At 50.8% G+C, this 27,939-nt stretch overlaps 1 protein-coding gene across 1 annotated transcript; it reads left to right on the top strand.

Moving 5' to 3' along the window:
- Positions 1-280: 280 nt before the first annotated feature.
- Positions 281-11,915, top strand: SLC2A10 (solute carrier family 2 member 10; the record flags this gene model as incomplete). Its single annotated transcript, XM_080924817.1, has 5 exons — positions 281-402; positions 8,138-9,409; positions 9,929-10,051; positions 11,319-11,454; positions 11,840-11,915. Exons 1-5 carry the CDS (start codon positions 399-401, stop codon positions 11,913-11,915), a joined length of 1,611 nt encoding a protein of 536 aa, XP_080780943.1. The 5' UTR covers positions 281-398.
- Between the last annotated feature and the right edge of the window lie 16,024 nt (positions 11,916-27,939).

The raw sequence follows: 27,939 nt of genomic DNA, 5'->3' as shown, positions 1-27,939 counted from the left end.
GCCTGTCACAGGATGTGTGTGTGTTTGTATATGGGTGAGGTCTGGTACAGGGTGTGTGTGTGTGTGTGTGTGTGTGTGTGTGTGTGTGTGTAATCTCGGAAGGCCAGTGAAGGGTGGACCACAGTGACTGTGGAAACTATTTGTAGAGTGACAGTTTCTCCGGGGAAACTTGAAGTAAGTTCCTTTGTGGGACAGCAGGGCCGCCACAGCATTGGCTGTCGGGCGGTACCGGGCTCCCCTCCGTCCCGCCCCCCAGGCTCAGCCCGGGCGGGCCAGCGTGGCGGAGGGAGAGCGCAGGCCCCAGCTCTGGGGAAAGTTTGCCACTGCTACTGCAGGGGTTTGACCAGGAGGTGCGGGGCCCAGAGCCCAGCCCGGACGCCCAACATTGCTCACTAGCTATGGGTAAGTCGCGATCACAGATCTCGGGCCTCCTATACCCCCTTCCCGGACCCCCGCTGTCAGACAAGGGAAGCTGCAGGGCGGTCCCCCGCTGTCCATCCGCCTTCTCGGGGAGTGGCCTGGCCTCAGAGAGGCCCCAGGAGCCCCAGAGCGATTCTGCAGACAGGGCCTTGGGATAGTTCTGCAGGCTATCCCAAGGGGTCGCTTTGGGGTGCTGAGGCTGTTGGGGGCTCTGCAGACAGCTCTGAGGAGACTCCAGTTCTGCACCCTGAGCCAAGCCAGCCAGCAGGTTGCTAAGGTGCAGTGCTGGGTATTGCCCTAGGGGCAGGACACGGACAGGGACAGATTAGACTGAACTCCTGGGCTGGATTTGATTTCCTGAAGAGGAGTTAGGTCCACTAATGCGGGAGTTCCAGCCAGGAGGACAGGTCTTAGCCTCCGCAGGGGGTCAAGATCCTGTTATCTTTTCTGGATTCAGAAACTTAAAGGGATAGTCAGTTTCTCATTCTTCCGTGGGCATGAGGTCTCGGCGGTGAGATGCTGGTGACTGGCTAGTGAACAGAAGCTGTGGAGCACGCAGGGGTATGAAGGCCGGGAGGTGTGTTCCTTGGGTAGCACAGGAGTCAAGGCAAACCTGAAACCTTGCCCAGAAGTGGGTTTTGCTGAGACGTGGGTGGGGTATTTGGGGACAGCTCCCAGGTGGCAGAAATGTACATTGGGGTCCAAGCCAGGGGCTCAGCAACTCAGGGGAGGGAGCTGAGAGCGAGTAAGGTAGGTCAAGCCAGACCCTGAGTGCTGTGAAGAGAAGTTCCAACAGGGAAGCTGGGGATTTTAAGCTGCAGTGGTGGATGGGGTAACTTGTCTTTTAAAACAATGGGGTACTTGGCTGTTGAGGGTAGTTAACACTGGTTGTGAGACAGCTATTATCCCATTTGTAGATAACGTGGTACTCTTAGTCCTCTCAGGGAAGAAACACAGTTACTCTACCATGTTGAAATAGGAGAATAGCAAGGAAAAATCGGGTCAAAGCAAGAACCAATCTTAGAAAGGCAATTAGGAGTTCCTGGAGACCCATGTTTTGGTATCCAGGGCCCATGGTATCATGATATGAGTTTCCGTGGGCTTAAACTTCCTTGTCTCCATCAACTGAGAGACTAAAGACCTCATGCCTCTGAGCTGGTTCCTTTGTGGCTTTCCTTGGTGGATGGTCTGGTATCTCTAATTCTCTGGGATCTCCACGCCAAAGTTCTGTCATCAGCTCCAGGGGCGGCAGGGTTCTCTGAGATCCACGGCTTCAGTGGCTTCAGAGTCTCTGACATAAACTTTGAGGAAACCACTTTCTAGGTGGTCCCGGGCCAGCACTGGATCCCCAAGGGCTCTCTGCTCTCCCAGGAAAGCTTTTTAATTAAGTTTACCGCTTTGTAGCTGCAGTGGATGGGACTTGGTGGATTTCTCAGATACCCACAAAGCATCCCACTGATCATCCCAATATAACGTGCTTGGCTTATTTCTAATGGAGTGAATCTCTTCAGAGACCTTGCCTTCCTTTATCCAGTATTCTCTGCTATACAGTCCTGCTCTGGCTGCCAAATCTCACTGTAAACCTGGCAAAAAAGCAGCTATGGTTATGCCAGAGACTGACTGTGGCCACCTTGAAATTCCCGTTCAGCTTAGTTGTTTAAAAATCACTTCTAAAAAAAAAATGTGTGTGTGCACACATGCATATGTGTGTGTATGAGAGAGGTGCTGCTGCTCCTGATGGTGTGTGTGTGTGTGTGTGTACATATGTATGTGTAAGAGAAAGAGAGGTGATGATGGTGGTGGTGGTGTGTGTGTGTGTATGAAAGAGAAAGGTGACGATGGTGGTGTGTGTGTATGTGTACACATGTGTATGTGTGAGAGAGGTAATGATGGTGGTGTAGTGTGTGTACATGTGTGTGTATAAGAGAAGAGATGGTGGTGGTGGTGGTGGTGGTGGTGTGTGTGTGTGTGCGTGTGTGCGTGCGTGCGTGCGTGTGTGTGTGCGTGTGTGTGTGCGTGTGTGTGTGCGCGTGTGTGTGTGTCTGAATGGGTGGGAAGAGGAGTGCAGGAGTACACATGCCATGCGGTGCATGTGGAGATCAGAGAACAGCCTTAGATAATTGGTTTGCTCCCCACCTTGTTGAGGCAGGACCTCTCTGGTTATTTTTGTTGCTTTGTGAGCTCTGTGGTAGCTGCCTCCAAGCTTCTGGGTGACTCTACTCTTTCTGCTTCCCACCTTGCCAGAGGAATGCTGGAATCACAGATGTGGTAACCACATCTGGCTTTCTGTGTGCTCTAGGACTCAAACTCCAAGTGTCCGGCTTGTTCAGCAAGCGCTTTTACCTGCTTCTAGACAGTCTCACTGGGCCTAAAATAGGACTTTTAAATTTAGATTTCCAAATAGTCTCTCAGGCAGATTGTATGTAAATTCTCTGTTGGAATGTAACAAATGGTCTCTAGTTTAATTCTGAATTAAACTTTTATTCCTGTCTGAAACCTCTTGGGCCTGGCCATCAGTGCCTGTGTTCTGGTCTTCTGAGCTTCTGCCGGACATACTCATTAAACCCTGATAACAGCATTCTTGGACTTCTCTACCCCACATCTATAAACTCTTGCAACCCTGCCCCCAAACCATAGGTTCCATAGGTTTAAGAACCACACAACCAGGTAGAGCTATAGCAGCAACCCCACTTCTGGTACCAATTTCCTTTTTAGTTACTCTCCATAGCTGTGGCCCAAATACCAGATAGACTAACTTGAAAGTCGCCAAGGCTTATTTTTTACTTCGCAGTTTCAGAGTGGTTTTGGTCCATGGTTTCTTGGTCCACTGCATACAGGCAGAACAGCAAGGTAGAGGAAGCATAGAGCGAGGGACCCTTTTACCTCACGGTGGAATGGAAGCGAAGGGTAGAGAAGGACAGTGAGTCACTGATTTACTTCCTTCAAATAGGTCCCACATCCTAATGTTTCTAGAACCTTCCCAAACAACACCACCAGCAGGGGACCAAGTCCCCCAACAACACAAGCTTTCTGTGGGTTCAGTCTGTACATTAGCCATAGCAATCACCTCATATGGCCTCTGAGAGTGAACTCTAGGGACCAAAGGAGGTAAGGACAGTGTGTTGTGTTTTATAAAAAGATAAGAGAAGCCAAGGATATGTTTGAGGGAGGCGTGGTATGGTGTTGGAAGGAGTGCCCCTTTGGGCTTATGCTGAGGCATCCCTTCCCCCTGAGGTACCAGCCACACAATGGTATCTTATAGAATAGAGTTTATTCAGGACATGGGAGGGGAGTTGAGAGAAAGTCAGAAAGAGTGAAAGAGAGAGAGAGAGAAGGAGAGGCCAGCCGTGAGCATGTGGAGAAAGAGAAGGAAGGGGGATGGGGAGAGGTAAAGAGCAGGATCAAGAGGAGAAGAGAAGAGAGCAGAGCTCAAGAGCAAGAGAAGAGGAGGGGGCAAGCAGCCCCTTTTATAGTGAGTCAAGGGCATCTGGCTGTTGCCAGGTAACTGTGGGGCGGGGCCTAGAAAAAATGTCAACACAGTGGGCCAGGCAGTCATTTTTGGGTGCTTCCTTCATGAGGAAAGAAGATGGAAGTGGCAACGATTTTTCCACCATGAGCATTTTGCCTCTTCATAAAAATCATCTGGCACCCGCGAAGAGGCAGGAAGGAGAGATCAGAACAAAATCTTATCACACAAACATTTGTTATCAAGGGGTGCTGATGACCTGGCTTTGGCTCTGATGAAGGCACCTACTTTTTCTTGTCATGAGTTTATTCCCTCCTAGGTAATACCAAGGCACATCTCATAAAACTGGTTAGACATAGCCATTAAGCTTGGTAATCAAAACAACTCCTGGACCAGAGACTGCTCTCAGCAAATTGGCTATCACCTCACCCAAGTTCTCCTCATCGGCAGTGGGGGGGGTGGCGTGGGGTGGTAGTGGTGGGGGTAGTGGTAGATGCTGCTGGCAGCTTCTAGATACTTCCAGACATATCTGTGCTCAAATGTGTGAATTAAAATGTAAGAATGACCTATACAACTCCAATGCCAATGTGGCAATCACCAAACATATGAGTTATTATTGTTATTAATAACAACGAAAGGAATTTTATTCTGAAGTCATGGGCACTAAGAGACTGTTTTTTTTTCTAAGTAAATTTATGAAAATGAAACCCGACGCTGTCCATCACCTTAGCTGTCATTCAAGTGCCCGGTTGTCCACATGAGGTTGGTTACTGCCATACGCAACAGCAGAGGTATAGACGTTTCTATGTTCTAGAACATTCCGTGAAAAGCAGGCTTGGCAACGAGAAACAGCGTCTTGCATGAGTAGGGGACAGAGTGGGCAATGCAGAGGGTTTGGCTTGTACATTTAAATTGATCTTTGCAAAGCAGGAACTCTTAGGCAGAACTGGAAAGCATGCAATTCTAAGTGCTTGGGGTTAAGTGGTCTCAAAATGTGGGGTGTGAAGGTTGGCTGTGTCCTTTCATGACTAAAGGTAAGAACCTGCCAGTCTCGAGGATTCGTGAGTGGAGGGTGGGGGAGATCCCGGCTGACAGACACTGTGTCACTGGTCTGTGTTTGTCTCCAGTGTCCCTGCCCACAGTCCCTTTATAATCCCTGCCACTTGTATTTCTGTCTCTCCTTCCTCTGTGCGAACCCTCGAGGCTTCATGACCAACAACCCACCACCCACCATTGCATTACCATCTGCTTTTAAATTCACGACTCCACTTGTTTCTTGGGGCTATTTTTCTTGCAACTTTTCTCCTTCCCTTACTTGGTGATAAAATTTATTGTCAGGTTATTTTGGGATAGCTGATAAAAATCACCTGTCTGTCTCTTTGACTACATCCCACAGTCTTGAGCTTGTGGTCTTTCTGTCCTTGTTGACGGCTATTTTTACCTTATTCCTCCTCCTCCTCTGCTAGTCTGTTGTGTTTTGAGACAGGCTCTTGTTGTGTAGACCCGGCTAGTCTCAAACTTGTACTCCTCCTGCCTGCTGGGCTCATGGCCTACTTATGTCTCATAAGAACACAGAGTTTCATGATTCTAAGGAGGGAGATAACTGGTCAGATGTGCACCCAGATAGCCACAAACTGATTTTCCTTCCTTTGGCAGTCTATCTATAGCACTCAGAGATTTATTCACTGTAGGCAAGCGCTCCACCCCCAGGCTCACACAGGCTCCACCCCCAGGCTCACACAGCTCCACCCCCAGGCTCACACAGGCTCCACCCCCAGGCTCACACAGCTCCACCCCCAGGCTCACACAGGCTCCACCCTCAGGCTCACACAGGCTCCACCCCCAGGCTCACACAGCTGCTTTTTAAAGTCCCTTGTCATTCACTCATTCTCTGATTTGAAGCTGGGGCAAGTGACATGTCCCTGTAGTCTCAACTACTTGGAAGGCTGAGACCCAGGGAATCTCTTGAGCCCAGAAGTTCGAGTTTAACTAGGCAGTGGTGGAGCACACCTTTAATCCCAGCACTTGAGAGGCAGAGGCAGAAGGATCCCTGAGTTCAAGGCCAACCTGGTCTACAGAGTGACTTCCGGGGCGGCCAGGGCTACACTGAGAAACCCTATCTCAAAAACAAAACAAAATGACAGCAAAAACAAAAACAACAACAAAAAAACAAACAAACAAACAAAAAAAAAAACAAGACAAATGAGATTCCTCACCGTCAGGTGACCTGAAGAACTCCTCTTGATCTGCCCTTTTCAGTTCCTTCACTTCAAGTTTTCCATTGCTCACCCTTTCGGAACTGCAGCCTCTTCATCCTTGCAGATCAGCCTAGAGCTCAAAGGCTCTCCCGCAACCTTAGTTTGGCCCCTTACTGTGTGGCCCTGAGAACATATTGTAACCTCTCTGGTTTTCTGTGGATGTTGCTCATGATGGCAGAGGGCTGCTGTGAAATTCACTGAAGACAGGAGAGCTCAGCTTTCACCTCAGTCTGGCCCTTTGTGAATGTCACACGGTGACCAGCTGTACGTGTCCCAGACACTCCCACACAGAAGGCTTCCTGGCTCAGAGCCTCTGTACAGAGGTCTGTCTTGCTACATTTGTCCAGTTTCTCTCTCCCTGTGTTCAGGTTTCTCCCCAGATGTCCCCTTACCAAAGAGGCTTTAGCTGACTCCCCTGTGTAAAGCAGTGCTCCTCTGCAGTGCTCCTCACTGCCCTGAGCTGAAGGCGTTAAGTCCTCACCTGAAATCACATGAACTTTATCAATTGTCTGGTGCCAGGTCCTGGACACCACAGCAGTGCCAGGCTTGGGAGCACAGCCAGCATGTGGTAGATGCTGGATGGTGGCTGTCCATGACAACATGACGACAAGTGGATGATGAAGATGCTGGGAAATGGATGGGTCTGTGGATGGATGTATCAGTGAATCAATGGGTGGTTGGGAGGATTAAAAGAGAAATGGAGAGGTGATGGATGGATGGCTGGGTGGATAAATAGATACGTGACTCCGTGGTTTGGTAAACATAAGGAAGGAAAAGAGAGATGGATGAGTATGTATGTTGGAAGAAGGAAGCAAGGGAGATAAGAGTGGGGTGTTGGCTGGAAGGATGAAAGGGTGGATGGTTGGGTGGATGGTTAGGTAGATGGGTAGATGGATAAATGGTCAGACATAAGTATATGTAGGTGGGTAGAAGGAGGAAGAAGAAGGAAGGGAAGGAGGAGGCAGATGGCTGTCTGTCTGTCTGGATGGGTGGATGGATGGATGGGTAGATGGATGAATGGGTGGATGGGTGGATGGATGAATGGATGGATGGGTGGGTAGATGGATGAATGGATGGATGGATAAATGGATGGGTGGGTGGGTGGATAGATGGATAGATGGATGGATGGATGGATGCATGAATGGGTGGGTGGATGGATGGATGGATGGATGGATGGATGAATGGGTGGATGGATGAATGGATGGATGGGTGGGTAGATGGATGAATGGATGGATGGATGGATAAATGGATGGGTGGGTGGGTGGATAGATGGATGGATGAATGGATGGATGGATGAATGGGTAGGTGGGTGGATGGATGGATGGATGAATGGATGGATGGATGGATGGATGGATGGATGGATAGGTGGATGGATGAACAGGTGGGTGGGTGGACGAATGGATTGATGAATGAATGGGTAGGTGGGTGGGTGGGTAGATGGATAAATGAATGGGTGGATGGGTGGGTGGATGGATAGATGGATGGATGGATGGGTGGGTGGGTGGGTGGTGGGTGGGTGGATGGATGGATGGATGGATGGGTGGGTGGGTGGATGGATGGATGAATGGGTAGGTGGGTGGGTGGGAGGATGGATGGATGGATGGGTGGATGGGTGGGTATGTGGGTTGATGGGAAAAAGAAAAGAGAGAAAGTGAAGGAAAGATAAGTAGTTGACTGTGTGTATGTATGTATGTATGTATGTATGTATGTATGTATGTACGTACGTATAGGTAAATGGGTAGAAAGAGAAGTGGGTGTGTAGAGACAGGCTGAGTGAACAGATGGTTGACTGAATGGTTAGATTGAGGGCTGGAAGGATGAATGAATGTGTCAATGGATAGAAGGAAGGCAGGAAGGAAGGAAGGCAGGAAGGGCAGGTGATTGAACTGTAGACAGCTGAATAGATGGAGGGCTGACAGACAGAAGGGAAGGTGTGACACACAGACCCTCTGCGACAGTCAATGAGTCCTGCCCTGTCATTTTGTCTTCCCAGGCCTTGGCCCGGCTGTCCTCCCCCTCTGTGCCTCTGTGTCTCTGCTGGGGGGCCTGACCTTTGGCTATGAGCTGGCTGTCATATCCGGTGTCCTGCTACCACTCCAGCTGGACTTGGCGCTGAGTTGCCAGGAACAGGAGCTCCTGGTGGGCAGTCTGCTCTTGGGTGCTCTCCTCGCCTCTCTGGTCGGGGGCTTCCTCATTGACTGCTATGGCAGGAGACGAGCCATCTTGGGGAGCAATGTGGTGCTGCTGGCTGGCAGTCTGATTCTGGGTCTGGCTGGCTCCCTGCCCTGGCTGCTCCTGGGCCGCTTATCTGTCGGCTTCGCCATCTCTCTGTCTTCCATGGCTTGCTGTATCTACGTGTCAGAGTTGGTGGGGCCGAGGCATCGGGGTGTGCTGGTGTCCCTCTACGAGGTGGGCATTACTGTGGGCATCCTGTTCTCCTATGGCCTCAACTATGTCTTGGCTGGCAGCCCTTGGGGCTGGAGGCACATGTTTGGCTGGGCGGCTGCACCAGCCCTCCTACAGACGCTCAGCCTCTCCTTCCTCCCTGCTGGAGCAGAGGGCACAGCAGCCCACCAAGACCTCATCCCGCTCCAGGGAGGGGAGACCAGCAAACGGGCCCCGGTGAAGGCACGGTACACCTTTTTGGACCTCTTCAGGGCCCAGGACAGCATGAGGAGCCGGACCGTGGTGGGGCTGGGGCTGGTGCTGTTCCAGCAGCTGACGGGACAGCCCAACGTGCTATATTATGCCTCTACCATCTTTCACTCCGTTGGTTTCCGTGGTGGCTCCTCAGCTGTGCTGGCTTCTGTGGGGCTTGGTACTGTGAAGGTGGCTGCCACCCTGATCGCCACGGGGCTGGTGGACCGGGTAGGTCGAAGAGCCCTTCTATTCTCTGGATGTGCTCTCATGGCCTTGTCCGTCAGTGGCATAGGCCTAGTCAGCTTTGCCGTGTCCCTGGACTCTGGCCCCAGCTGCTTGGCCACTTCCAACGCCAGCCAGCAGGTGGACCTGCCTCAAAGCCCGGATCTGCTTGTACGCTCATCCCTGCCACCGGCGCTACACACCAGTGGGGACCAAGGACCAGCAGTCCTGTCAGTCACTGAGAGACTGGTCCACCCAGTCATCACAGCATCCCCGGGACCAGCTCTGAGCACCGACTCCGCCGTTCCCACCAGTCTCACCCCGGAGCATACCCTGCTCTGCTGGTCTGCGCTGGTTTGCTTGATGGTCTATGTGAGCGCCTTCTCCTTTGGATTCGGACCAGGTAGGAAGGCTCATTGGGCAGGGAAATCCAGAGCCTTCTGTCCCTTTAGGTGGGCCTTATTAGTCTAGGGACACTGGAGCTTTAACGGTGGGTAGCTAAGGCTCCAGGGCCCCTTTGCTTATATCAAGGGGCTCCCCCAGAAGCTTAAGCCCAACTCCACTTGCAAGTTTTTAAGCCCCACCTCCCTACTCCCAACCCCGTCCGAGACACCAAAATTTAAACTTCAGGTCTCTTCAAACCTTGAGCTATCTCCAAGTGGTTCCATCAGAGGGGCTGTCTTGAAGAGAATGTAACGAGTCCGATAAAAACCAGACGTACCAGTTTGCCTAGGACCCTTCAACTCTCAGACCGAATGTCTTGTCTCCCAGGAACCCGAGACCACCTCTGATCACGGGATTCCTGCAAGGGCAGTTGAGAGAATCCGGGCCCAGGAGTGTGACACAGACCTCAGCTAACAAGGGTGGGAGGTGACCTGTCCAGTTCTTGGGTGCCCAGAATCTGTCTTGCTCTCACCTCCAGTGACCTGGCTGGTCCTCAGTGAGATCTATCCAGTGGAGATCCGAGGGAGAGCCTTCGCCTTCTGCAGCAGCTTCAACTGGGCAGCTAACCTCCTCATCAGCCTCTCCTTCCTCGACCTCATTGGTGAGCGCTCTGGCCTCACCCCAGGCCCAGTTCAGAGGGGCCCGGGGACTGTTCTCTCCGGAGCTAAAGCTCCCAAACTCGCTGGGTCACAGTGGCAGTGAAACCTGATGCGGCCCGCTTGTGAATCGAAAGGGACTATTTTATCTCAGGTCACCTAAATGAGCGGTGTGAGTGGCTTCAAGCAAAGCCAGCCCTGGGTTTTTCCACTCCAGGGTCTGTCCTTCATTCTCCCTCAGCTCTACTAATCCCCTGACTCTAGAGCGCCTCTCTCCTTTGCTGCAGCCCAAGTCCTGGGCCCTGTTCATTGCTCAACAAGATCACCTGTCCCTCCCAGAGCCAACGGCCTGCTCTTCAGATGCCCAGGGCTCCTTTACCAGGGCAGTTCTACGGATTCAGTTACTTGTCTACTTCCGGTGGTCAGGTGTTTGCTTGTCTAGCCCTAGTGTGAGGATGTGGGGGACATTTTGGAGATGCCACCCACATGATGGTCTCCCAGCCTTCCTTCATTTCTATGTGGGATGGAGAAGACAGACAGGAGGGAGGGGAGAGGGGAAGAGCCCTGTCCTTTCCTCAGCCCCACGTCACAGACGGGGAAATAATTCCTAAGCCTCTCAGGTGTCAGAGGACTGGAACCTGGCTCTACAGACCCAGCCTAGGGAAGATACCACTGCTCAGAGAGACGGAGGGAAAGGGTCGTCACGGCTGCCAAAGAGAAAGGCGCCCTCACAGAACCTGGCTTCCCCTCTACCGAGTCCCTTCTTTCAAGTCCCCTCTCTTTGTGATGGGCCCACTGACTTTCTAGGCTGCCCGTGGCGGCCATCTCTGATATGGTCCATAGCCCCAGACAGAGCCCTCTGTTCTAGGTTGGAGCAGTAGCACTTGTCTTCCTGTTCTGGCTCAGGTCTAGCCTAGACCAACTGGAGCTTAATTTTCAAAGTGACCCTTGTGGCCCTCTAGAGCAGAAGCTCTGGAGCTGCTCCTAATGGTCCTGGCAGCTAGCCATGCTTCCACTTGGGTGTTCTGACTCTGAGGGACCTTTCCCTCCATACCTTGTCCACTGTGTCGGTGGCCCCAGCCTCAGGGATGACCAGTCACATTCTGGCTTTCAAGTCCTTACCTGAGGGCTTCTTAGCCCTCTGCAAACTGGCCATCCCTGACTCTGGCATGGGTGACTACTGGCTCTCCATCTAGAACCTGCTGGGGTGCCCTGGGCCTCAAGAGCATGGTACTCATCTCCTGACACACACTCCCAACATTGTGTCCCAAGGTGCCATCGGCTTGGCCTGGACCTTCCTGCTCTATGGGCTGACCGCTGTCCTTGGCCTGGCTTTCATCTACTTACTTGTTCCCGAAACAAAAGGACAGTCATTAGCTGACATAGAGCAGCAGTTCCAGATGAGGAGGTATGTGGTAGATGGTGGATGGTGGGGGGTGCTGAGACAGTGCCTCAAAAGTGGGGTGCTTTAGGACCTCAGACTCCCCCTTCTTTCTGCTGCTAGATGTTCACATCTCTTGCCTTACTGCTATTTTTCCTGAGCCACTTTCCTTCAGCTATTTTGTATCATTAGATGGTGGCTTTGCCTTGAACGTTTAGGCTCAGCTCCTGGATTTGGGTGTGTGCCCAAGGGAGCATACTAGGGCGTCTGCGTGTGTAACCATGTGTAAACATTCTCCCACTGAGCACCCTCCAGCCCTGGGTTTTGTTTTTGAGGCAGAGCCCCACCATATAGGGCGGGGGCATTGATGTCCACTGCTTCCTGCTCTCTGATTGTATGGTTTCCTTGGCAGGATCCCTCTGAGCTTTGGCCACAAGCAGCGCAGCGGTATCCAGTACCACCGCCTGGACATCTCCTCAGCCTCTTGAGGGGTCCGTCTGCTTGGAAGATGCTGGGGCTTTGGTTTCTGCTGTCCATCTCCAGCTCCCTGCCTGCTGGGGCCTGGAACTCATGAGCTAGGTTTCCTTCTGTAGTGACCTCTGCTCCAGAGACTGCCTCTTGCCGGCATGAGAGTTGACCACCAAACTCTTTGTTTTGAGTGAGAGACTGCAAGGGCTCTGGAAGATCTAGGTCCATGCCTCAGTTTCCCTATGGAGTTGGCTTGCCTGCCATGTGTAGAATGACACCAAGTGCTTCTCAGATGACTAGTGAAGGCTGTGAGTCCCTGCCTTCTTCATCCCTTTGCTGGGGTCTTAGTGAGCCAGAGCCTATATGTCTCACACCCTTCCTCTTGCTCAAGATATTTATCAGGTATTGGGACTCTGACTGGGGACAGGAGGCTGTAACTAAGATGGCTTTATGACCCTGGCTTCAGTTTCCCCCAATGAGTCTCACAGAAGCCTGGACTAGGCTGTTCCTAAGATTCCTTCTCACTCCACAAGGAAAAGTCTCAGAGCAGGGACTTAAGCACTCACTGAAGACCCCTGTCAAGTGGCTCTGGGGACAGAAGCTTTGATAGAAGAGAGTGCACCTCAGTTCCAGAGTCTAGCACCCTGGAATGTAAGAGTTGGACTCCAACATGTGAAAACTGCTAGGAACCCAACAGTTCCTGGGGTTCAGCAGGGGGCTTTGAATGAAGGAAGGGTTTAGAGGGACTCATCCATGTGTTGGCAGTTGTGGCTTCTACTTTGGGTGCTACTGACTTCCTACATCCTCAGTTTATTCATCTGCAGAATGGGCACAGTCATACCCCTCAGGACATACTGAGTTACCCCATCTCTCTCAGGAGGACCTGCTCACCGTGTTACACAGGGCTCTTCTTTTGGGGGCATCGTGAAAAGGGTCATCCAGCTGGAGACAAGCAAGTGGCTCAAGTCAGAGGTCACGGAAAGAGGACATCATTGAGACAGTGTTCCTGGACACTGGGCAGGTGGCCTCACCGGCCCTGTCAGCCACACCCTCCTGGTTCCCACGCCCGGCCTGGTGACCCTGCTCTCTGTTTCTAGATATTTCGTTCATGTTGCTGAATCAAGCTTGTGCCACACAGTCAAGGTCTCTACAGGCTGGTTGCTAAGCAACGCTGCCATTTTAAAAGCGATTTAATTGATAAGAAACAATAAATGTCATTGCAATCGTCAATACTCAAACATCCCCTCCTCCCACGTGATGGTGCATGCCTGTAACCCCAGCACTCAGGGGGCTAAAGGATCAGGTTCTAGGTCAGTCTGGCTTCAGACGGAAACCTTGTCCGAACAAATCAATAGGTGAAAACAAAACCAAACCCGTGTTGTATTTGCTGTTTTCTGTTTGCTGCCTCCTAACGTCTCTGCTCCTCCGTGCAGCCCGGACGTCCTCATGCGTGTCTGGTGGAGACAGAGGCAGGCACTGTGCATTTTCCTGCTTCAGTGTTCTGTGTCTTCACGAGGAGCCGACCCTGGGCGTGCCTTTGCATTCCAGAGGTTAGGGAACCCTGCAGACCAGGGCTTGGTTTATTGTTTGGCTGATTTTTCTCTGGAGTTGTGAACTGCTGGGCCAAGCGTTAATTATATAAATTAAACTCAAAGGTGCCTCCCATGTGTACTATGTTGAAAACACTGCAGAGAACGGGGCTCGTGTGAAAAATTCCTCCACGGATTGGTTCAGCAGACAAGTGCTCCTCCACTCAGTGGAGGGAGGGGCTCTGATAAGCAGCTTGCCTTCTGGAATGTGTGTCTGTCGCCTATGCCCAACTGCACACCGACTGCTTACAGAATGCTCTTCAATGGAATGTTTTCTTTCACAAAGGCGTAAAATTTAACAGTGTATTTTGAAATAAATTATTTTAAAGACAAATGTGTGTGGCGATTCATATTTCCACACAATGCATATATGTTGTCTACTAAGCGTCATTCAAGACCCCAGGGCAGAGTTGTGGCCCAGACCAGGTCTCTGAACTTATTCCGACATTCTGGTTGGGTGATTGTTCCGTGAGAAAGAAAAGGAGCTGAGGGAGAGGGGAAAAGGAGGACAGAAAACAGAACGCAGTGAGGAAAAAATCATCCGTCGACAGATGGTATGAAATGATAACCAACCCATGACCGACACGACCCTCTCCAGTCCCCAAATCTATTCTTTTTACACTTCCAGAAACACTGAAAGTTCTAAAATTAAAAGGTTAAGAACTGCCCTTGTCTTACATGTTACAGAGAACGTTTGGTGTCTGCTCCCTTTTCCCATTGTCTGTGATGAGAAGAAATCCAACCAGTTAAAATGAAGGCAGAGAAGCCGGTGCGACAGGGCACACATTTAACCTCAACTCTTGGGAAGCTGGGGAGACGGAGCTCTGTGAGTTCTAGGACAGTCAGGGGGACATAATGAGATAAAAACAAATCAAAACAACCAAACAAAAAACCCCCACAAAGGTAAACGGAGTATCATCGTAACCCAGGCTGTCCCAGAACAGACTGCATAGTACAGTCACAGAGATCCATCTGCCCCTGTCTCCCGAGTGCTGGGATTAAAGGTGCCCCCCCATGCCCTGTGTCCCAAGAGGCTGAGTTCAGAAACAGTGTCCTGGCCAAGGTCAAGAGCAGAGTCAGCGATTTCTCTCATCATTTGGCTGTTTCTTCTGTGTGTGTAGAGACTCGAGCCGCGTGTGTGTCAAGTCAACATTCCAGTTTTCCTGGCAAAGGCCGAGTTTGCCAGTGGAAACGAAAATGTTTTCATTTTCTTTCTCTCCCATCTCTGTGCTTCTCGGGTTTCTCTACGTGTGTATCTCCTTTGTGCTCAGCCCCGGGAAGTGGCTAAGTTCTTCCAAACGTATGGGCCAGATGCTGCTCTAAATCTCTGAGTTTGACTGTCTGGGCTGGTGGTTACTGAGATATGTGACCCAAAAGTCTTTCTCTGGCTCCACCTGTCAATCAGATGCAACATCTGGGGAGGGGGAGAACTTGACATCAGTTTTGAACTTGGGTGGCACGCACAGTTCCTTGTGCATGTGAGTACATTGTCACTGTCTTCAGACACACCAGAAAAGGGCATCAGATCTCATTACAGATGGCTGTGAGCCACCATGTGGTTGTTGGGAATTGAACTCAGGACCTCTGGAAGAGCAGTCAGTGCTCTTAACCGCTGAGCCATCTCTCCAGCCCAAGGGTTGGTCTTTCGCTATGTATTATAGTGTTAAACACTAGCCCCCAAGTCCTGGTTGCCCCAGGGATGAGAGGCAATCTGCACATACACAAGTGATGTTTTGTGGCCTTGCCCCCCAAGTTATCCCTGATTGGTGAATAAAGATGGCTGCAGCCAATAGAAGGCAGAAGAGAGATAGGCAGGGTTTGGGTTCTAGGGCTTGGGCTCTGAGGAGACCATGCAGAGCGGGAAAGAGACTGTGGGAAGAGAAGGTCCCATGGGTTAGGTGAGTCATGAAAATACAGTATAAAGTCTGGATAATTGGAGTTTAGAGCTGCCCAGATGGAACATAACAAATTATAATTCCGTGTTGTTATTGGTGAAGCAGACTCTAATAGCTTAAAGGGTAGATATCTGCCCAGCTCTAGTGCTGGTTTTTGCTTGTTACAAATACAAAGGAGGAGTGTCTTTTATCTGGAAACTGAAGGACAAGAGGTGGGGTAGAAAGCCTGTTTGAGGTTAAATAAATACTACACTTGGTGGTTAAATCTGATCTCACTGGCTCCTCACTGCCTTTGCTGGCATCTTAGGCTCTAAGCAGAGCTTCGACCTCCCACACTGGGCACCGAGGGCTCCTGAATTCTGATTCTGCCAGTGATTTCATTTTTGAAGACCTGGAAGTAAGCACTTGACAGTTTCCATGTGGGACCCCATCCCTGACGTCCTCAAGGAATGTCCCCACACCTATCTCATGGGTGCTGATCTGTGAAGGGACACAGTCCCTTTATTCGTGGCTTTAATAAAGAGCAGGAATGTCTTTGCACCTTTGAGCAGGAAACGTGTCGCACCCTGAGAGATTTAGCCACCCCTCTGCGGGGAGGTGATGAGCTAAGGCTCTCAAAGCCATCCATCCATCCGTCTGTCCATTCATCCATCCATCCATCTGCCCCTTCCTCCCTCTCTCTCCAGCCCTACCTCCCTCCCTCGCTCCCTTCCTCCCTCCCTCCATCCATCTTACCATTCTCTCTGTGATTCCAACATGGATGCAGGGAAGTATCCCGGCCACTCAGTGACCTCTCCTTGGCCTTTGAGTTTCAGCCAAATGGGAATCAGGAAGATGCCCCATTCATACATCTTGGTGCCTTCACTTTCCTGTCTATGTGTGCTTGGACACGAGTCCTTTGCAACCTCTGTCCAGCTGGCCCTGCAGGTGGCTGTCCTCTCCTGCCTGTACCAACCCAGAACAGGAAACACCTGCACGTCCTCTTCATTCCCAAGCTCACACAATGCAGCAATCCTGAGAGTCTCTGTGTACTTTGCAGTAACAGGACCAGCTATGCAGAGTAGACACCATTCTCCCCCCGATTTTCTCCCCTGGGGACAACCTTCTGAGGGTCCGGTTCATCACCCATTGGCCAGTGAGTCTTCTACCCGCCACGGGTAATGAGAGTAACTTAGAAGAGACAACATCAGGACCAGTGACAATAGATCCAGGAAGAGTTCTTTTTAAAAAAAAATTATTTATTAATTTAATGTATATGAGTACACTGTTGCTGTCTTCAGACACACCAGAAGAGGGCATCAGATCCCATTTCAGATGGTTGTGAGCCACCATGTGGTTGCTGGGATTTGATTCAGGACCTCTGGAAGAGCAGTCAGTGCCCTTAACCACTGAACCATCTCTCCAGCACAGGAAGGGTTCTTAAAATCCTCTGAAAACCTCTTTTGAGGGTGAAGCCAAATGTTCTCTATTCAGTGAACTTTTAAGTCTTTATTGCATGCAGGGAACCGCAGAATTTCATTAGTAGTATGAGTCTACTACCCCTTAGGGGCACTCACATACACACACACACACACATAAACATATCACACCCCATACACATGCACACACATACACACACATACTCACATACAAACACACACACACTCATGCATACAAATACACACATACACACACTCACACACACACGTGCTCCATCTAGGAGCTTATTCAACAGATAAATTTGAATATAGACCTTGGATCTAGACAGCACCATGAAGCAAGTTTGGGCAGGTTGTAAAGTGTCTAACACAAGGGGACACTCTTCATATCTTAGGGACACAGGAGAGGAAGGTGACTTTCCCTTGTGTGTCTCTGCTGAGTGGGTTTTATTTTTATCCACAGTGTCTTTTATACATTTTTCTAAAGAAACACATGATGTCAGAACTGAAGTGCATGTTTAGATTCCTGTGGACATGGCTTGGCAGCAGGGACCTTAATTCTGACCTGAAACACCCGAGATGTTATTACATCACATGGACACAGGAGGGAGCAAGAAGTACCCGTGAAAGGGCTTTCTTAGCAGCAGCCATGGATGGGGGGGGTTGGGGGGTGGTGGTGGGAGGGGTGGGGAGTGGGGTAGGGGGTGGGGGGTGGGGGGCTAGGGAATTGGGGGGTGGGGGATGGGGGGTCCTCCTAGATCCAGTCAGCTAGCCTTACTGGTCATGTCAAGTCTTGTCTTCTGAATTCTCCCCAGGTCTGGCGACAGCTGAGCCACAAGGGAGCCAGGACGGGGAGCCACAGGACTGAGACTCATAGGGTCTCAGTGGTCACTGCAAGCTGGAGTTTGTTTTTCTAGCGTAAGAACCACAAGGAGGGAAGAGGCAAGGACAAAGTCCCACATGTCACTGAGAGTAAAGCACAAGAAGGGGTCTTCCCGAGGTGAGCTTGTGGAACTCCGTGCTGTACCCCATGTTGTACCCATGAGCATAGAGAAGGCATGAGTATTTAAAATCAGTGGGTCAGTGGGACGGCTCAGTAAGGGCGCTTGCTGCCAAGCGCTATGGCCTGAGTTCAGTCCTCTCACTTCCATGCATGCACAGTGGTGCTAGTGCAAGTACTCGAACGCATGTGTGTGTGTGTCACACACACACACACACACACACACACACACACACAATGCAGTTACGACTAGAAATAACATCTCTTAGCAGAGTGGAGCTCAAGCTTCAGCACGCCCCCAACCCCCTGCCCATCTCTCCTTTCCAGGCGCTAGCAAGCGACTTGCTTGGGTCTCGCTTTTTGGTCTGTTTTTGCCTTTTCTAGAAGATTGTAGAAATGAACCACACAACCCGTGGACTTTTGTCACGGCTTTCCCTCACGCAGCAGAGCTGCATTTCTGCCCAGTGGCCTGCCGGCCCCATGTTCCCCTTTGCTGCTGAGTCACAAGCCCCTCCCAGGATGTGCTCTTGCATGTTTCCCTTTCCCCAGCCGAGGGACACTGGGGACGACGGGGGTGGGGGGGGTGGGGGGGTATTCAGTCCAGGCTGTGATCACTCTCGGAGTAGACTCGGAGGGTTATTTCTGGGTTGCGCACACAGAGGTGGGATTTCGGAATCACCCAGTTAAGTGTGCGCTTAACCTGCTTTCAGAGGAGTCTGAGGAGTCACTTTGAGTGACAGTCCTACCAGCAAAGGAGGAGACTCCATTGCTCTGCACCCCCACAGCTGCTCAGCATTGATTTTCTACCACCAAGAGGAGAACCCAGCACATAGTAGGGAGTCATCAAATAGGCACACAGTGGGTGCTTAAAATCACCCTCCAGGTGGACAAATGGACAGCTAGAGGCTGCTGTTGCATAGCATTATCACGAGGCTGCTGTTGCATAGCATTATCACGAAGGATGTCAGAGCACCCACATTTGTGTGTGTGAGTGTGTGTGTGTGTGTGTGTGTGTGTGTGCATGTATTACATGTGCATGTGTGTGGAGGCCAGAGGGAAACCTGAGTATCACACTCAGAATGCTGTCTACTGCCTTTGAGACAGGATCTCTCACTGGCCTGGAGTTCATTAGTTAGGCCAGACTAGTGGGCATCCTCCTGTCTCTGCCTGCCCAGAGTGGGATTTTAAGGGTGCATTTTACTTTTCACATAGGCTTTGGGATTGAACTTGGGTACTCAAACTTGTGAAGCAAATGTTTACCAACCAAGCCACTTTTTATCACCTATTCATTTATTTCACTGATTTATTTATTTACTTATTTATTTGTTGCAGTCCTGGGTATTGAACCCAGGCCCTCACACATTTGAAGCAACAAATCACCACTGAGACATACTCCCAGCCAGGCCATGAGGATTCTATCACCGTGTCTGGCCTCAGTAGAGATGATCTTAGTACCTGAAGGTCACCCTTCCCACCTTAGAGGACAGGAGACACACTCTCTATCCTAACCTCTCTAGGCTTTGGGGTTAGAAAATTCTTTCTCGTGCTGGAGAGATGGCTCAGTGGTTAAGAACACTGGCTGCTCTTCCAGAGGTCCTAAGTTCAATTCCCAGCGACCACATGGTGGCTCACAACCATCTGTAATGGGATCTGATGCCCTCTCCTGGTGAGTCTGAAGACAGCCACGGTGTGCTCACATACATAACATAAATAAATCTTAAACAAAACCAACAACTAGGAAACTCTTTTTCCCCCCAAGAAGCAAGGAAGTCAGAAACTGTAGAGGACCCCAGATCTCTCTATACCCTGTGCCTGCTTACAAGGCCCTGAAGACTTAACTGTACTCTATCCTGCTCTGAGTACCAGTGTGGGAAGCCCATAAGCCAGGGGGTGGGGCAGGTGCTAGTTTTCCTAGCTGTCTCTGTCCCCTTTGGGGGATGGCAGTGTCCTGCTCTGCCAAGGTCTCCCCATACCTCCCCAGCACATGTTTGCCACAGTCTCCTCTCCCCTCTTCCTCTTCCACAAAGCCTATGACCCTTTCTGTTCTTGTTTTCCTATGTTAATTGAAGACCGGTCCCCTCACTGGGGCAGCCAGAGACTGTGCCAAGCACAACAGACTCAGCAGGCCAGAGAAAGAAGTTCCCAGGAGATGCTTCACGGTGGGGCCCTCTAGCAAGAGGAATGCTTATGGGGGGGGGCTCTGTGAAGGCAGTGGTGGCCTGGGATGGGGTACAAGTAGAAGGGAGTAACTCGGGGTCTGTCTTAGGGTTTCTATTGCTGTGATGAAATACCATGACAACTTGGGGAGGAAAGGGTTTATTTCATGCACAGTTCCATATAACACTTCATCATTAAAAGCAGTGGGGGCAGGAACTCATGCAGAGCAGAAATCTGGAAGCAAGGGCTGATGCAGAGGCCAGAGAGGGGTGTTGCTTACTGGCTTTTTCCTCATGGCTTACTCAGCCTGTTTTCTTAGAGACCTTAGGACCACCAGGGATGGCCCTCTCACCGGCAATGGACTGGACCCTTTCCCATCAACCAACAATTAAGAAAATGTCCTAAAGCAGTTTTTCTCAACCTATGGGATGCGACCCCTTTTAGGGTCTAACGACCTTTTCACAGGGGTCATCTAGACATCAGAAAACACAGATATTTACAGTACAATTCACGATAGTAGCAAAATTACAGTTATGAAGTATCAATGAGAACAGTGTTATGGTTGGGGGGTCACCACAGCACGGGGGCCTGTGTTAAAGGGTCCCGGCATTAGGAAGGCTGAGAGCCACTGTCCTACAGACTTGGATACAGCCTGATCTGATGGAGGAATTTCCTTTGGACTTTAGCTTGTGTCAGGTTGACATAAAACTAGTCAGCCTAGGGTCCCCGTGACCCCCAGTGGTGGGGGTCAGAGTAGATCACCCCAGAAGTTTCTGTACCATTACAGTTTCTCAACCACTGCTACACCCTCAGGGCTGCTTGGCACTTCTGGGGACCTTTTGGGTTATCATGGCTGATGTGGTCCTCAGCAGGTAGAGGATGGGGATGAGGTCAGAGTTGCTCATGACAGGCATACAGAGTAAAGAACGCTCCTCATACTGACAGTGGTGCTCAGATGAGAACCCCTGCCTAATGACCACTGCCCTGTATGATGAGGAAACTGAGGCACAAAGCAGTTAAGCGGCATATCTTAAGACATGCAGCCACAAAGGGCCATGCCGACTGGGTTTTACCCAGGGACCTCTTGGGTCATACAAGGGTGGGATAGGAGGAGCCAGGAGGAGGGGCCCCCAAGCTGGGAGTAGAGTTTTCGGGGCGTCTACTTAGGGGCGTCAACTGAGTGTGAGAAGGCTAAGGTAATTTGAAGTATCTGGGGGTGAGGATCTAGCGTGGTCTTTCTTGTAGTCCGCTTCTGATGGAAGGAAAGCCTGCCTCTGTTTCTCCACTACACACCAAGCAAGCACTGTGCTGCAGCTCCACAGATTGACCAGCAGAGGGCGCGAGTGCACCTTGCATTTCCTAGTTACCGCTTCTTAAAAGAAAACAGGTCAGCTTCAAGAAAATGGGGAAAACATACAAAAGAAGAAAAAAAATACTACATCTTGCAAGGGACCGGGCGGTGGTGGGCACACACTTTTAATCCCAGCACTGGGGAGGCAGATCTCTGAGTTTGTGGCCGGCCTGGTATAGAGAGTGCCTGTGCTACACAGAAACCCTGTTTCTAAAAGCCAATGTAACAAAAACATAACAAAACAAACAGAAACAAAGAAATCGCTAAAAAGTATAGACTTCCAAGGGTTGTTCAGCTCAGGATCAGTGTATGCTTTCTAGAGTTGAAACTGTTGACATTAGTTTCCTGGCACAGGAACCTCCCGGTACACACACTATGACATCTAGGTTGTCACATCACACTTTGCCTGTGAGTGACAAGCCCCCCCTAATGATAGCTGTAAAGTGGGACGCACCTTGTTGACCCACAGGAGTTGCCGTGGAGACTTTCTGACAAACACGGAGGTAAGGGTCTTTGAGCTGCTAGGACAGCCATTGCCTATCCCCAGGATGGAGCTCCTGAGAGAACGATCCAGGAGAGCTCCTCAGAGGAGGTGAGGGTGGAGACCAGAGGGGGTCAGCAAGGAGTCTGGGAAAGCCTGTGTCTGGAAGGTGCCTGGGATGCTTTGTGGGAAGACCCTGCTGGGGTTGAGAGGAGACAGAGGGAGAGAGGCCGAAGGTCTGAGACACCTGCTCCTTTCTGCTTTGGGGCAGATGTGCCGTGGATGGAGTAGACCCATCAGGACGGCAAAGCTCACCCCACCCCGTCTCTTTCCTGATCCAGCAGCCTGTGAGGAAGGAACAGGGTTGCTGACATCCTTGGCTTCTAACAGAAAGACTGGTCTGGTGGGGGCAGGAGGGTAGGAAGCAGAGCTGGGCGTGGAACTTTATAACTGGTTATTTGTTTACTTCATGTTGCAAGAATAATTCCTGGCTGGTGTAGAGACATTTATCGGCTACAGCCAAGGACAAGGAAGGGAACGGGCTGGAGAGGGACCGGGAGAGCAGACACGTGCAGCTTGATACTACCGACCAGAGGGCCTCAGGAAGTATTTAAAATCCGCCTGTCAGTCAGTCAGTCAGTCAGTCAGTCTGTCTGTCTGTCTGTCTACCTATTTGCATGCACAAGTGTATGTGGAAATCACAGGATAGCTTGTAGAAGTCAGTTTCCTCTTACCGTGTGGATGCTGGCATCGAACTCGGGTCTTCAGGCTTGCCAGCGAGGGTCTTCACTCATGGAACTGTCTCACTGGTTTCTTGGGTATCATTCAAAGCATTTCCTTTTGGTAAGTTCTTTAACAGCATGTATGTGCGTGTGTGTGTGTGTGTGTGTGTGTGTGTGTGTGTGTGTGTGTGTGTGTAGGTATGTGCATATGAGTGTATGTATGTGTGTGCTCATGTGTATGTGTGTATGTATGTGTATGTGCATGTGAGTGTATGTTCGAGTGTGCTCATGTGTATGTATGTATGTATGTGTGTGTATCTGCATGTGAGTATATGCATGTGTGTGTGCATGTGTGTGTATGTATGTGTGTGCTCATGTGTATGTATGTATGTGTGTGTGTGTGCATGTGTATGTGCATGTGAGTGTATGTACGTGTGTGCTCATGTGTATGTATGTATGTATGCATGAGTGTGTGCATGTGCTCTTGCACACACACATGAACATTCATTCAGCAACTGCTATGCACCAGGTGTTCCTCTCTCAGCTACAACACGGCAGAGAAGGAAGAGACTGAGGTCCTCCAGGGCTGATGTGGCAGAGAGGCAGCACAGACGGTCAGACCCGTGTGTGCCGTGTGCCGGCAGGAGGAAAGCCGGGTATGATGTGGTTTCTGCGTGGGCCTGGGTGAAGGATATGACAGAGCGGAGGCCTGAAGCTTGGGGGGCAAAGCGTGAACGTGGTGGGAAGCCAGGTGAGGGCACTCATGGGGCAGGCAAATGTGGAAGGCTTCTCTAAGGTGACACTTAGAGAATGGGGCAGAGTCAGCCTTGAGGATGACGTCACTAACTGCTTCCTGAGCCTGCAGCCCATCTCATCCTGTGCCCCCCACTACAGCCCGATCCCAACACGCCCAGTGTTTGACTGTGGCTTCTCTGGCCATGACAACCCCACAGGACAGGCTCGATGCTGAAGCTTGGTGTCTGACACGGGACTGGCACATGGTTGGGTACTCTAGATCACGAGGGAATGGACACTGTCCTGGGGTGCAGCTTCGAGGCTCTTGTGGGTCCAGGTTCAGCAGCCACCGCAGGGGGCTCAGAACAGGCTACGAGAGAGTACAATGTTTGCTGATTGACGGGTGGGGGCGAGGCAGCTGTTACTGGCAGAAACCTACCACACCCCATTCTGGCTGTCCTAATCACACTTTAGATTAACCCCTGGCCCTAGCACCATAGAAGCCATCTGACCCTGGGTTACACACCTCCCTCTGAGCTTCCATTTCTGCACGCAGAAAATGGAGATTTAAAAACAGGCCAGTGAGAGGATTAGCTGGATGACAGGTGTCTCAAAAGTCACAGATGGAGAGGGAGTTGGGACACTAGATTCTTTCACCTTAAAAAAAAAAATCGATATTGTGTCATGAAGTCTGGAAGATGGGTAAGGCCAGTACAAAGCCTGGGGAAAGAATGGGGGGTGCCTGCCACAGGGCCTTTGCACTGACTGGGCCCTCTTCCTCTGATTCCTTCCAGTCACTCAGCTCTCAGGCTGGTTGTCATTTCTGAAGGAGGTCACCTGGCCATTGAGTCTTTACCATCCCCTTTCCTGCCTCTCTCCCTTCTGTCATCTTGTTTGTTTCAAATCCCGTCACCACCTGGAAGCTGCCACGGGCTTACCTTCACACCCACTTCTCCCCCACCCCGGTGCTTCGAACATGGCAGGGTCTCCGCATCAGCTGGTGTCAGGGACATTGCAGGCACTCAGGAAATGGACATTTGGTGAGTGTCAGGGATGACTGTGGGAATGGCAGGGAACCCCTGAATGAAGGGGGCCAGGAAGCCACTCTCCCCAGGTGGAGGGGGGAGAGGCTGTTTCCTGCCAGGGTGGCTGGCAGTGTAAAGACAGATCTCCAGGAAATACCAATCTGCCTTGCCATAGTCCAGCTTTTTAAACTCAGCCTTAATGTGGTTTCTGCATATTGGGAATAATAAAAAAACCGTAGGCGATGTCTGCGCGGAACATACTCCCTGATTCAATTTCCACTCTGCTCTGGGTGTGCTGTTATACTGTCTGGTCCTGAGGGTGGCGGGGACGGATGCAGAGCCAGTTAAGTGGGAAGGCCCAGACAGGTGACCTAGTGCAGATCTTTGGCATCTTCAGACCATAGGAAATTAAATGTCCCCGTGACTCAGTGTTTGTGTGTGTGCACACACATGCACGCACAAGTCACAAAGCCAGGCACGGATCATACTTAGTGCAACACATGGTTATTTTCTATTTGTTACACTTTCTCCCTTTTCGGTGACGCTCACAAACCAACAGTTTGGTTTCCTAACCAGCTTCCCAGCTGGAAATGAAAATCAGCAGCCTAAAGGCTGTTTACACGGGGATCCAAGGTGAACGGAGGGTTCAGCCTTTGAGCTAGTCAAGGCATATTTAAAATTAACTGGCGTGTTTTCACGTGTGTGTGTGTGTGTGTGTGTGTGTGTGTGTGTTTCATTCTTGAATCCAAATAGCTCTTGGGCAGGTGCTGTTAACAAACCACGGCTCCACTGTCCCTATCAGTCACCATGTCTTCATGGTACTCACGGCTCCGGATAAAACCAAGTTCCTTTGTTCTTTCTCTTGGTGATTGTTCCCTGCTGGTAGTACCAACAGGTGCCTATGCTGGTATGGGTACAGGCAGCATGGCCCTGCTGCGTCCTTGATGCCCAGCAGTTTGGTTCATAGTAGGAATTAGATAAAGTTGTTGCTGGATACAAGAATAAGGCGGTCGGGGCTGCTGGCACCCAGGTTTGGAGAAAGTATTCAGAAGCCATTCATTTGCTTTTGTGAACAAGAGACAAAAAATGGCCTAGGCCAGGGACTAGACACAAACCTAGAGTATGATTCCTTGGGGTTCAGGGTGCCATCCCCTCAAGCTCTGAGGAGACTTATTGCTCTGTACCACCTGCCTCCATCTGCTGTGGCTCCCAAGTCCCCAAGGTGCAGCTACTGTGATATATTGGGCTGGACTTCCTAGATAGAAGCTGAAGTGACGGTGGCCCCAGTGTCGCTGCGGCCGCTGCTGTGCTGAGCACTCAGCTTAGACTGTGCAGCAGCCCTCTCACAGGGAGAAGCCACTCCGAAGCATGGTCCCCAGCCAGCCCTTCTAAAATTGGAAGACACTAACATTCACTCTGCACTGCCAGCCAGAGGCCACCGTTTGATGGCTGTCACACTGACAGACAGCCCCCGATGTTGACAGCACAGAAGCCCTCTGGAACCCTGTGGTTTTTTTTCCCAATGATCCTTCACACCCAGAGGACAAATTCCTGACTAGACCACCTGGCCATAGCCATAGCCGAGGCCGAGAGTAACTGGTTCATTGCCGTCGCCAGATACACAGGAGAAGCAGAGGTAGGGAGAGCATTGCTCCCTAATTCCAGTTACGGGGGGTATGAAGGATGCTGGGAGTGAGTGACAGATACTGTGTGGTCCATCCTCTCTCCTAAAGCTGTTTTTGCAGCGCCGGATGTGTTCTACTGAGTCACACCCACTCCCATGAGAGTTATAATCTGGGTCAGGGAGGGAACATGTCAGCAAGGAGCAACCAAAGTGCAAAGGCCTGAGGTGAGAAGGTCTGGCTTGTTTTGGGTTATGCAAAACTCCGAAGGAGTCATAGAGGCCTGAGGAGACAGAATCCTCTGAGCTCAGCCTTCTGCAGGATGCAGCTCTGCATCAATGGTCTCCGTAGAGAATCATCATCTCCATTAGCTTGAAGCCGGGGCGCCCATGATGCCTGCTGTGCTTTGCCTATTGACTCTCGGAATGAAATCTTAGCTAAAATCTTTTTATTTTATGCTATTAAGGACTCAGGAGAGAGCAGGCAACTGAGCGCGGTCCCTGCTTAGTTAATGCTCAGGGTCAGTGGGAAGTGGCCCCACGACTGTTGTAAGAAGACTGTCATTTCGGACTTCCCACTAGTGTTTCGCATTACCAGTAATTGGGAAGTTAGTTCTCCCCTCTGGGTGGAGTTAATGGGTAAACATCTCCCCTTTGGCACATCTAATTTTATAGGCAACTTCTGACTTCTGGTATTGCCTCGGTACCCTCAGGAGGCGGTCAGCGTGGTTTCCTCATGTATCAGTCTGTGGTTAATGGTGGTGGGAGAGGCTGAAGGGATGGGTGGCCTTCCCCACCTCGAGATGCTTGAGGGGATTCAGTGGGAAGCCAGCCTTGGCTAGATGCTGTGTCCTGAGTGGGGGTGGGAAAGAGGCATTTCCTCCCTCCTCTCTCTTCCCTTCCTCCCCCCTCCTCCCTCTCCCCTCCCTCCTCCCCTTTCTGTGCAATAAAACACTCCTCCCCTTCCTCCCCTTTCTGTGCAATAAAGCACTTATATGATAGAAATAAATGTCTATTCTGGTTAGAGAAAACACATTAAGGACAGACAGTGCTGCCCCCGCCCCCAGGGATGTCCTGCACTGCACACGCCGCAGCAGCTGTTCTCCCTGTCCGGAATGTCTCCTCCACGGAACCAAACCCCTCCTCTCTGTCCCAACTTTATTCAGCCACTGCCATCTTAGGGAGTCTTCTTGACCTCATCCTTCCTGAAGGGAGTCACCATCCCAAGCCTTACTTAAGTTCTCCATGACAGAGACATACCGCGGCCTTCTCCCTGGCTTCCTTACTTGACTGTCCATATCTGCGGGCACCCACCTGGGAGTTCTGCCTTCGTGGTTGCAGGATGTGTCCGCATCACATAAAGCAGATGCTTAATGACATTTTCCCAGACGGGGTTTCTCTGTGCAGCCTTGGCTGTCCTGAAACTCACTCTGTGTACCAGGCTGTCCCAAACTCAAGGGATCTGCTTACCTCTGCTTTCTGAGTCCTGGGATTAAGGGAATGGACCACCATTGCCTGACTTAATAGAATTTTTGAATGAGGGCTGGGGCATGGGTCATTTGGCGCTGAGAGGACTTGAGGTCAGGTCACAGCATCCATGTAAAAGGCAGGAATATAGCAGTGTACAGTCTGTGGCCCAGCACTGGGGAGGTGGAGGCAGGATGATGTCTGGGGCTACCTGGCCAGCCCACCCTGCCTAACTGGTGAGCTTTCAGTGAGAGACCTTGTCTCAGAAGATAAGATGGAGGTCCAGTGAGATGACTCCATGGGTAAGAAACTTGCCACCAAGCCTCACAACCCGAGTTTGATTCCCAGGATCCACAAGGCAAGAACCGACTGCTACAAGTCGTCCTCTGTTCTCTATACATGACCATGGTGGGAGGGAGCCCTTCAACAGATAAACAAATAAATAAATAGAATAGAATAGAAGAAGACACCCATGGACCTATGGCTTACACACACACACACACACACACACACACACACACACACACACTGTAGTTCAAATGAAGAATGTTCCCCATTGGGTCTATGTGTTTGAACATTGTCT

The sequence above is a fragment of the Micromys minutus genome (genome assembly GCF_963924665.1).
Source record: "Micromys minutus genome assembly, chromosome: 11".
Taxonomy (NCBI): domain Eukaryota; kingdom Metazoa; phylum Chordata; class Mammalia; order Rodentia; family Muridae; genus Micromys; species Micromys minutus.
This window is presented reverse-complemented; position numbering and strand designations above follow the sequence as displayed.